This window comes from Vollenhovia emeryi, unplaced genomic scaffold (genome assembly GCF_000949405.1).
Source record: "Vollenhovia emeryi isolate VEMERY1.0 unplaced genomic scaffold, V.emery_V1.0 DF939168.1, whole genome shotgun sequence".
Taxonomy (NCBI): Eukaryota; Metazoa; Arthropoda; class Insecta; order Hymenoptera; family Formicidae; genus Vollenhovia; species Vollenhovia emeryi.
In genome coordinates this window covers 766,834-777,835 of record NW_011967198.1, presented here as the reverse complement: position 1 = coordinate 777,835, position 11,002 = coordinate 766,834, and the positions used below count along the sequence as shown (strand labels likewise).

At 39.3% G+C, this 11,002-nt stretch overlaps 2 protein-coding genes across 3 annotated transcripts in view; both read right to left on the bottom strand.

Moving 5' to 3' along the window:
- Positions 1–2,029, bottom strand: part of LOC105564127 — a 7,848-nt gene extending 5,819 nt beyond the window's left edge. Inside the window, exons 1-2 of one of the 2 annotated variants that reach the window (XM_012016278.1) lie at positions 977–2,029; positions 462–590 (exon numbers count right to left, since the gene is read on the bottom strand). In XM_012016278.1, the coding sequence (XP_011871668.1) occupies positions 462–590; positions 977–1,109 (262 nt within the window). In that variant the 5' untranslated portion in view covers positions 1,110–2,029. Of the gene's footprint in view, positions 1–461; positions 591–976 lie in introns of those variants that run through there. The other variant, XM_012016279.1, reaches the window with a different exon arrangement.
- A 3,639-nt stretch (positions 2,030–5,668) lies between these two features.
- The window catches only part of LOC105564123 (lysyl oxidase homolog 3), a 7,458-nt gene continuing 2,124 nt past the window's right edge, over positions 5,669–11,002 (bottom strand). The window contains exons 2-8 of the mRNA XM_012016273.1: positions 9,726–9,872; positions 9,106–9,375; positions 7,995–8,198; positions 7,151–7,445; positions 6,520–6,648; positions 6,220–6,343; positions 5,669–6,090 (exon numbers count right to left, since the gene is read on the bottom strand). Coding sequence (XP_011871663.1) covers positions 5,968–6,090; positions 6,220–6,343; positions 6,520–6,648; positions 7,151–7,445; positions 7,995–8,198; positions 9,106–9,375; positions 9,726–9,872 — 1,292 coding nt within the window. The 3' untranslated portion in view covers positions 5,669–5,967. The remainder of the gene's footprint in view (positions 6,091–6,219; positions 6,344–6,519; positions 6,649–7,150; positions 7,446–7,994; positions 8,199–9,105; positions 9,376–9,725; positions 9,873–11,002) is intronic.

Sequence of the window (11,002 nt, the reverse complement as noted above, 5' to 3'; positions counted from 1 at the left end):
TGTATATATCGTTTTTTACGTGTGATGATATTGATTTGAGTTAATTAATTATTTATCATTGAATATCTGGTCAGTTGTATTTTCAATAATAGTCAATGGTGCAAACGAGAAGGAAACTGCTGAGGGCATACTAGGCATTTTTTGGGCATTAGTTTGAGCATTAGGCCTTGCTGGGGCAATATAAAGATAAGATAAGATAAAATGAGATAATAAGACAAAGGAATGCCCATTGGACATTAGATCAGCGGTTTTCCCCTCGGGTTCACAGGTACGCCCGTAAGAACTTCTTTATTTCTTCAGAAAACTGAAGTTATCGAATTAATGAATTTTTTTGCAAAATGTAATCTATATTTGACTGATTGTAAATTTTTATGGTATTTTCATTTTCTTATTTATTTTTCTCTTGCCGTCGCGCGGTGCTCATTAACAGATCACGCGCAAAAGTTGCTTATTTCACTTACCCAATTTCACACCTGGCATGTAGTTATATTTATTCAAAGTTCGTACTACGTGTAGTATCGTTGAAATTTGTTGGAGACCCTTGAATGATGATACGTTGCAGTATTGTCCATAATTGGCGTCCACGAAGGCTGATTGAATGCCAATGATTGTTGTCCAATTGTCCATAGTCGGAAAAAGAAGGCATAAAAGTTTTGTTACAATTCTCCTTACTGATTAAAATGAACAAGTATAAGGGACAAAGTGAGAGAGGGAGAAAGAGAGAAATGTTTTATTTACGCGTGAAAAATGTATGCAATTTAGATTTATAGCATAATTAAAATTAATTTACAAATGAAAAAGAAAAAAAATTACTTATGCATATATTGCACCACTGTTCGAGATGATATTCTAATTTTTATTTTATTCTATTTAATAAAATTAGCAATACAGAGAGAACGAATTTGTCTGTAAATATAAATTATGCACAGAAATTGTTTAAATCTAATTGAGTGAGATATTGCTGAATATCGCTTACCGGTTAAAATGGCGTCTCCCGCGGTCTCTAGTAACGTGCTGTTTTCAGAGCATAGTATTTGCTCGCTTGTGCTCAAAGTTAACAGAACGATGCTTAGCAAGAACGAAGCCTTAACGAGCACATCATTCGCCATCGTTTAATTTATCATCAAGACATAAATAATTTACGCGCGTACGAACTTTAGCAAGTGAAACGTACGTCAAATATAGTCCCTAACTAATTTGATTATCCACTTTATACCGATAGCTTTGAATTAATTTGTAATGCTTCTAGAATTTACATTTCCATTAGTTTGTTACTTATTAATTTACAGTAAAATTAAAACGAGAAGGAAAAGATTAAGTTAATTATGCAAGAAATGCATTTTTCGCTGTCATTTTGCATTATTTTATATATTTGCGTTACGTATTACGTATTTCTGCTACTTATGTAATTAGCCGGAACGAGCACTTAACAATTGTGATTTTAGGTGACCTTATGTAGGTCGCAAAGAATCGTTTAGCACGAAGGGCATCCTTTACGAAGGTTCTGTCCGCTCTCTCGAACATTAATTTCGATGGCATTTATTAAGTCGCGTGACAAGCGCCACTTCGTCGTTTAACAATCGGTACGAAACACGCGCACCCCGCTTTACCTTCGCTGTTCCAATTTTTGTGATTACCGGTGGACGTCAGGGCCTATTTTACGCTTGGCTTACGGGCTTAAAGCTTCAGAGGCCTTAACTTCGATATCGATCGTCCCTCTTGGATAATCTTGTCGCTTGGAAAAATTCTACTCCGCGAATATAATTTCCGTCGAGGTGCACGCGACTGGCTGCCCTTCGGACGACGTTGTTGAGGAGTTGCCACCCCCTCGGGAAGTTTCGCCACTTGAAACTCGCTCCCTCGGCGTTTGATAAATTATTCGCGGTTTAGTCGCTTCGAAAAATTCTTCCCCGAACAATCGTGGCCCCCGAGGTGCGATGATCGTCGCGTTCTCTCTTTCCGCGACGTGCGAGGTAAAAGTCGCCGCGACACTGCGTAACGTTCGATATTCTCCGCGGAAGCCGTACTCCTGTCTGTCCCCGTGTTTCTTTTTAAGCGAATTATATGATCGGTCACGTTGCTGTTGGACACGTAATTGACAGTCGACCTTTTTTAATGCCGTTGCGTAAAAAGATTCAAGTAGAAATTTGATAGAATTTCGTCAACGCACCACTGAGCCTTGCCTCGTAATTTATACTCGAAAAATTCATTACATTCCAAGAATTATAAATGCAATTATCATTATTGTGTTTATTCTTTAATTAGAATTTGCCAGCCGTCGGTCGTCAAGCAATTTTCTACATTGGTTAATCAATTACTGGCGTTAAATCATTCTTTACATTATTGTTTTTCTTCAGACATTGTAGTTGTTTTCATTATCACTCGCGAGATCGATACTGCGAAACGTCATTTTGCTCCACGTAACTTTGCAAATAATTAAAAAAATGGCGTTTGGCGTTAATTTCATTGGAGTCGGAACGACGGTTTAATCGCTCTCTGACCTGCCAGGCTGTTTTTTCGTTGAGAAGACCGAGAATCGGCGTAAGGACGAAGTTAATTTAATTCCCGCGAGCTCGCTTTACGACGTCGCGCCTTCGCGATCGCGGATTTAATTCGCCTAAAACGCAGGGAGAATGTTATGACGGCTGTTATAATTATTTTATATTCCTCGTGACAGTCTACTTTCTCCGAAAGAAATTGGTAGAGATCTCTTGAAGGGAAGATATTCTTTCTCGTCCGGACCCTTCTGTCAGCTCTGACAATGAGATATTAAATGTATTTCCTTTTTTCTTTCTCAAGCGGTCGCTTGATAGACGCCACGTAGAAATCTTGAAGCTGTATAAGTTTAAAATACGAAGTGAGAAAACTGGATATTTCATGAAAAACTTTTATATCTCATCGTGATATATTTTGACATAACAAAATATAAACTATTCACTTTACGATGATCTCGTAATACCTCTGTGTGCACGCTCGGAATCAGAAAATGTTAGACCCGCGAAAGGAACTTTTAGCCGTGGAAATTTTAAGAGTCTCCAACCGAGAACTGAAAAATCACCGCCATTTTTTTTCTACTCTAGTGCCCCTAGTTCGCAAGCTTTTCAATTAGCATTCGTCTTCGTGAAGCTTAATGCTGGGTCATCCCACAAATAAAAGGAGCTCGATTTATTCTTCAAAGTTCAGGGGCTTTTAAAGTCGGGGAATTGAAAATTTAAGATCAAGGCGCGGTAAGAGACTGGAACGGAAAATATATTCTCTATTATAATTCAATTGTTCGTTCCATTTCACGAATACCTCGAGAAAATCACTTATGAGCCACGTTCGAGTAATATCGGGACACTCGGTGTATATGAAAGGGAGAATATGTAGTCGTCCTAGCTGACGTACAATATCTGTGTGGGAACACCTGCCAGCGTGTAGCAGGTAGCCAGTGGTAATATCCAGCGTAGTATCCGAGCGTGACGTAGCACGCCTCTATCCTAGACCCGGCCTAGGGCGAACCTGTATCCCCGATACGATAGTCATTTTCCTAGGGGTCATAATTAACGTTGCCGTGCACGCGAGATTAGGCAATCTGTCGGGGAGGGTGTTATCGGGACCCTCGAAAGAATGTCAGCCTCGGACTTTTATCAAGCGCGCGAGCGTTTCGCCCCTATTGTTCTAGGAGTTTTCCCCCCCCCTTTTTTTTCTCTATTTTCGGAGACGAGAGTCGCGCGGCTACGGACGAGTCTAGAGCGGTTCTGTGGCCGGAGGACGTCTATAAATTCGGTCCTAGACTCCGAAACTTGTGATTCCGTACACGGCCAGCATGCTAGCCGAGGAAGTGGCTGGCCGTCGGGCAGCTTCGATCTGCACAGCCGGTTGCTTCTCGCTAGGCGCGCACAGGCCTAGACACCTCTACGTATAGCCAAGCCACATTAGCAATTACCCGGCTAGGGTCGCACCACAGTGCTCTGTAATTATCCGAAAAGTCGCGTGAATGGAGACGATAGGGTTTAGAGAGCCGAGAGCGGAGACTGGTTATTTCGTGGGCACGAGAGATACCTTTTTTAAAAGACTGTCATTGTAATCGCATCGAGTCTGTGAGTTTGGGGGGGGGGGGGAGTAATCCAAAAAGCTATATACGGTGTGATAAAAGTGTGGAATGAAAGATTCAAAATCAAAGCGATCAAACGTCCAGGTTCGAAAGCGGTTTTTAAATCCTCTGCATAATTCGTAATATATTTTCTAACGGCTTTCGTCCGTAGAGCAAGACAATTTAATTCATCGTATAATATAAAATACACGGTAGGGGAGACCGGGGCTCGTTGGCATTATAGCTTTCACAATTTTGGCATTTGGCTGTTTAAACGACTAATTATCATGAGTAAACTGTACTAATATGATAGAACCCTTCTCTACATTTTCATGCCAAAAGTAATTCTGTATATTATACAGTTTCTTTGTAGTAAGCAAAATACGAACGCGCTTCATTGTAGTCAGCTTAACCCAAAAGTGGGGTAAATTGACATATGTCGTGGCGTAAGTTGGCTATCAAGTCTACGTCAAATTAATAAAAACGTAATAGAAATATAGAACAAATAAAAGATATGTACTTCTCGATGAAGTAAATCAATGATAAATGGTTATATCCGTTATAACAATCGACTGACTACATGTATTAATTCGTACACATTTTAAAGAGGCGTATGCAAGATAGAAGGTTACTTACAATTTCTTTGTTTCTGCCATTCAATAATTCACAGTATTTACACACGTCTCATGCGCACAGTAACTGCAAGTGACGCAAGTGACGCTTAGCTTGCCAACGTATCCCATCTCTACATGTGATTGATCTCAGTCATTTTATAATAACAAATTATTGTTGTTATTGAAAATAATATATCGTGCAGTAGCTAAAACTTTGCTTTTAACTAATAGTAACGTCATTTACTTCTCAAATTGGAGGACATTAATGTAAAAATTTTCAATGCTTGAAAATTTACTTTTGACACCTCGTGAATTAGATTTTTCGCTTTTTCTATCGTAACATTTAACATTTTGATTTAAACAAAACTTGGGGAAAAGTATCTATGTTATAACAGAGATATTTTACGATAACTTTTGTATTGTTCTTTTCGCCATAAATAAACGGAACGCAATGCCAATCTGCCTCTTGTGACAACGAGCCCCGGTCTCCCCTAACATGAAAATTATTTAGACATTTAACAACCTGTCTTGGCTCTTATTCATTTATTCCTTCGAATCTGCGATCTCGCATCGGAGTCTTATGAATGTATTAATTTTAAAATATACAGTTAAGTAACAAAATGAAATAAAATACGCTTCTAGATTCTGCGTTTTAGGCAAACATGGGATTATAGCAGTTTAGAAATAACGGAAATTAAAGTTGAGACTGCATCTCAAAATTGTCTTTATTTTTTATATCGATTTCTCTTTGAAATTATAATTTCGTTAAAAACATTTATAAGAATATAAGAGTACGATGAACGTGCAACTAAATGCAGATCTACCAATCTAAATTCTAGTGTAACAGTTTTAAAGCGACTTTTTTCCGAGGGGGAAACCGCTGACCAAAATCTTGTACACCAATGTCCACTAATGCCCAGTGGACATTACTTTATCTTATTTTATCTTATTTTATTTTTATAATGCCCAAAAAATGCCTAGTAATACCCAGTAATGCCGCAAATCTGTACACCACAATGCCCTCAGCGGTTTACCCCTCGCTTTTTTTCCATTCGTTCTAACGATTACCATTGTTTAATGCTCATGATGCATTTTGCGTACCGATTGAAGTTCCGTTTCTAAACTGTGAAATTCATTCGCGAATCTATACACCGCAAGGTCGCAATGTGTCGCCTCTTGTTCGTCATGTCCAGTCAACGCCAACGCGGCCGATATAAATCTCTCACCCCGTAGATTGTCCCCAGCCAGAAAAATCCCCGCAATCGTGTGCGCATCGTGTCAAGGACGTCCCATTTTGCAATTATGAACAGTTACGGATGTTTCCGTGTAAAGCATACCGCAGATCGCCGCGTTGTTCTCGTACGACATCTCGCCGATTTTGAAATCGGGATTCACCGCGACCTGAAGACGAAAAGAAAGCAAATCTTCATCGCGGTATCCTCCACGGAGTTGGAATGCACGATACACGCCAATCCGCCCAGAGAGATCTCTCGTTCGATATTTATGAAAATGGCTTTATTACAACTGTACCTTGAGAGTATAATGTCCTGGCTCGAGTTCGGAAATATCCACCCACTGGCAGTCGAGACTGTGCAAGTAAATGTCACTGCAATTAACGGAAATACCTTGGTCTCCGTACTGGACGCATTTGTATCTAAAACGGTAACGACATTTCAGAATTTGTGTGAAACTTGGACTAATAGGCGGATTTAATCGGGAGTATGAGGAGGAGTAACGATAAAGCTACACACACACACACACGCACGTCGCGTGTGCACGCGCGAAAAGAGGGACCCTGCGTTCGTTATCACGCGTTATCAGGATTTTTACCTGGGTTGGACGCCGGGCATACATTGATTGTCCTCGAGGCAGAAGGACGCTTTGTGGCCTTCGGCGACTTTATTGCCGTACGAATCGATTACATCGAAAATGGCGAACACTTCCATCGAGTGAAAATGTCTGCGAACGGAAAACGGTTACCTCAGAATTAACGTTTCTCTCTCGCGTCTAAAATTTACTCTAATCGTTGCAAAAGTAATTGCCAAATTTAATCCCAACGTTTTAAATAATCGGCAGGTTCAATTGAAGTCACTTATCACGAAATAGAATTCCTCGCTGAACGTTTCAGGCTAATTAAAATGTTTGACTCTCCTGTCAGAATTTTTCACAAATTTAATCCTTATCAATCTTAAGTCGCACTGTACTCACTTCGGGAGTCTGGTGTTATTTTTTTTCTCAGAGATTCTCGATGCCAACAATCGATGGCCATGTTCCGAATAATTTAACGTGAATGCAAACTTGAAGCTTCTTTATATAACTCATCGATTTCTGATATTCGGTTAACGGGCGGGTACTCGCGTACCGAAAATATCCGGTGGGTATCGACACATTGAAAGAAATAGAGCGGATAACGATCCGCTATCGGCGTTTGATCTCCCGTCGTTATTGTCGGTTGACTCACCGGTGACACTCGTGCCATTCCCATAGGTATTTAGGCACAGGCGGTAGGAAATCCGCGGTGCCTGCATTGAAGGTTCTCGCGGTGAAGCGCAACAGTCGTCTCGACTCCAGATTCGTGTCGGAGTCGCGTATCATCTGGTAGGCCGGCGAAGCCAAACAATTTTCTTCCGACGCGCAGTAGAGCCAGGCGAGCGGACGGTCCTCCAAGTGCGCCGTGCGCATCAGCTCGAGGTGATCGAACACGAGATCGGCCATTTCCTGATGGCACACCACCTCTGCCACGCTCTTCGTTGTCCCTAAAATTGTCGATAAGGTTATTTTGTGCTCGCGCGACAAACTCTAAAGCTCCGCGCTCGCTCCAAACGTATGCCTTCTCGTGATATTTCTTCTTTTAGAGATTTCACTGTAATTCTCAATGCTGACTCGCTCGATATATCTCGCTGTGTGGAAGTTGAAAACTAAGAGACAACATTTTTACAGATTTATATAGAAACTGAGCTCAGAAAATCTACTCTGCTTATAAATTATTCTCTTTTCTGACCTCTGACGTCCGAACTGATTTCTCGTGCAAGTCTGATAAAAAAAAACTTTCGCGGAACTTTTCTTATTTCTTTTCCGTTTATGGAATATTTTCTCTACACAGATACCTTAATCTTTAGAATACGCTGGTGAAATGCCGTAGCGCCGATGATTACGGAATAATTCGGACTTGACAGATTGTTCTAGCAATTGTGGAAGGGGTTTCTGTTACTTTTTAAATTTCTTTTTGTTATTTCATTTCTTTTAAATCGATACAGTAACGCGCCAATATTTCATAAACGTCCGATCGAAGATGTCAGACGTACCTGGGCAATCCACAACCTTGTCGTGCAAACATTCTGCCAGATTCCCCTCGGTCCCGGTGCACTGTACCCCGCTGATTGATATCGTTTCCCCATTGCCAAAGAAATTAGTGTGCGTCGCGCTGAAGGCATAACCGAGGCCCAATTGACGGCAAACCACGGCGGCCTCGAGCATGGACCAACTGTCGCCGCAAATGTCACCCCAATCTGAAACCGCGCGAATTTCGCGTATCCAGTGAGTTCGGACATAACGCAGTTTGCTCGCTGATGTTTAAAATCATTTAAATAACAAGGGCTCAGATTTATATGTGCATTTTTACGGCGACAATTTAACAGCGCGGCAAAACGCTGTAATTCACAAGAAACGCATACGTGTGATTTATATAAATTGTTATTATTACCTTAATTAATATCCGTGACATTGAAAATGCATTTTCAGACAAAGTTAAAAATCCTGTACCTACTCAAACTTACAATTATTTAATAGACTAATTATACACAGTTGGAAAATTTGTGTTTTCTTGTCAAAAAAATGCCGGTTAAAATTTTCGCGTTAAATGTTTAACACATTCACGTGTTAATTTAACATATTGCTTTTGTGTTAATTGACCTCAAATGTAAAATTATTAAAATAACTAAAAAGGAATGTTAAAACAACACAATGTGTACTTATTTTGTAATCTTACACAATACATATATTCTATATTATTGGTAACAAGATTTATCTGTTCAAATTTGCAGAATAAAATGTCGATTTTATTCTATATAACATAAATGAGAGTGATTTCGAACCGTTATTTAACTTATTACATCCGTAAAATGTAAAAATTACATTACAAAAAATTAATTTTGTCATTAAAAATATGTTAATTTTACACGAAATTTATTTCAAATCATTTTGAGATTTGCATTTATTTTGTGTTAAAATATTAACAGAGTGTTAGTGTGATCCATATCCATATTATGTTAAATTAACACAAAAATTTATGTGGACCGTTTGGGACATGTGATATCTGTTGAATTTAACAAAAATTTTTCAACTGTGTAGTTAAGTCTAATTTTTACAGTTCCTTCTAATTACGTTACAATCCTCGGGAGAAATGTTTTGCTCTACCTGCGCTGCCCAATTTAATTTCCACCCGGCCCTCGGAATGTACGCGTCCTCCGGATAATCGTAAAGCCGTGCCTTGGAGATACGTGTCCTTTATTCTGACCTTCTCTTGCGGGATTCGTGGCGGCGACGTTCTCGTTTCCTCGTCGTGCCAGCAAATGACGCCGGCAGCTTCGTTGCTGTCGCAGTCGTTGTTGCCCCATCCGTCGAAACGACATTTCGCGAGTTCGTCCTCGGCTCCATCGCAGTAAACGTTATCCATCCAATATTTTCCTTCGATGCATTTTTCATGTGTACAATAAAAAGTCGGCCGCTTGCACTACGTATTTTAATTAATCGCGTCGGCCGATAAAATAATACTGCACACGCCTGAACAAATAGCCGAGCGAAATAAAATTAAGTGTAAAATAAAACTGGAAATATAATATCTGTGATGTTATCGCTACGGATTTTCAGAGATACGAATTAACGCGATACGCTAAAAATATATCGCGCGTCCGCCAGCAAATTGGAGTAAACGAACGGCTTGTTATAAACGATCTCGCTCGTCTCGGCAATATCTCGCGACTCGACCGTGAAAGACAGCGACTTAGGATGAAAAGACAATAAATATCTCGTCTTACTTCTGGCCTGGCCGAAGTGGCTGTAAGTCGTTGCTTTAATTGCACCGTTAAAACCTAATTGCTTGCAAACCACATTGGCCTCGGCGTCGTCCCATTCGTCGTCGCATATATTGCCCCACTGCCTGTTGTGAAGTATTTCCACGTTTCCTGTGCAATAAAATCTCGCGCTTACGTTTTTCCTATTGCGACAACCTGGCGCAATAAAGAGGAAGTAATCGATTTGCAAACTCTCGGTTTACCATAGAATGCATTGTCGCAGTGACATTCCGACAACGATAACGAAAATCATTTAACGTAACGACGAGGTGTTATTTCATTTTAGTGTTACATACTGGAATCGATTTAAATAATTAAAAAAAACCCTGGCTGAGATAATATTTTTCGCAATAAATTTGTAAGTATGAAATATTTCGACACTAATACCCTGTCACGGCTCTTAGTCTTTTATTCCTTTAAACTTGTGTTTATCACATTTGTGCCGAATTTTAATTAAAGAAAAAATTCGCATTATTATTTACATAAACACACGACTTATATGAATTTTTAATTTGATTCTTATAGAATAATCGATTTTAACCATCACGATTATCTCACAACGGTAATAATAAGATGCTCGAAATGTCCTACTACACGGAGAGAATTTTCCTTCAAAATTTACTCTGAAAACCACGTAATCGTGGAACAACATGGCACTTTGAAGAACTTAATGAGTTTTTGAAATTTTACCATATATTTTACTAGTTTACTAAAATTTACTCTGAAAACTATGTAGGGGAACCTGGGGTATAACGGAACGGCGGGGCATAATGGGATATGATCTATAACTTTTTACAGAAGTGCTGTTATGTATTGAAATATTTTGCAATTATTGCTATTAGATGATCCTTATCGCATGCTGTTATCAGTTATTTTTAACTGATCATGAATATCATGTTATTTTTAACTGAAAAATGCTATAAATTTTTTAATGCGTTCGCTGCACTCTCCGTGACTCGCTTATAATTTCGTTGATAGATCAGCATGAGGTAACAATGATAAAATTCTATTTTTTATTACCATAAGTAATTTTACGCTATTAAACAATCTTTTCTAGTCACTTTAGTAAAGTATTTCTGCACAGATATTGATTATCAATGATATTTTGTATTTATTTAGTGTAAAGGTACATTTGGGGGCATAACGGGACATTAGGCCGTGGGGCATAATGGTACAATAGATAACCTCTTCTTATTAGCTGACTCGCAAGTGTTAAGTTAACGAAGCATGTCTCAACAAAC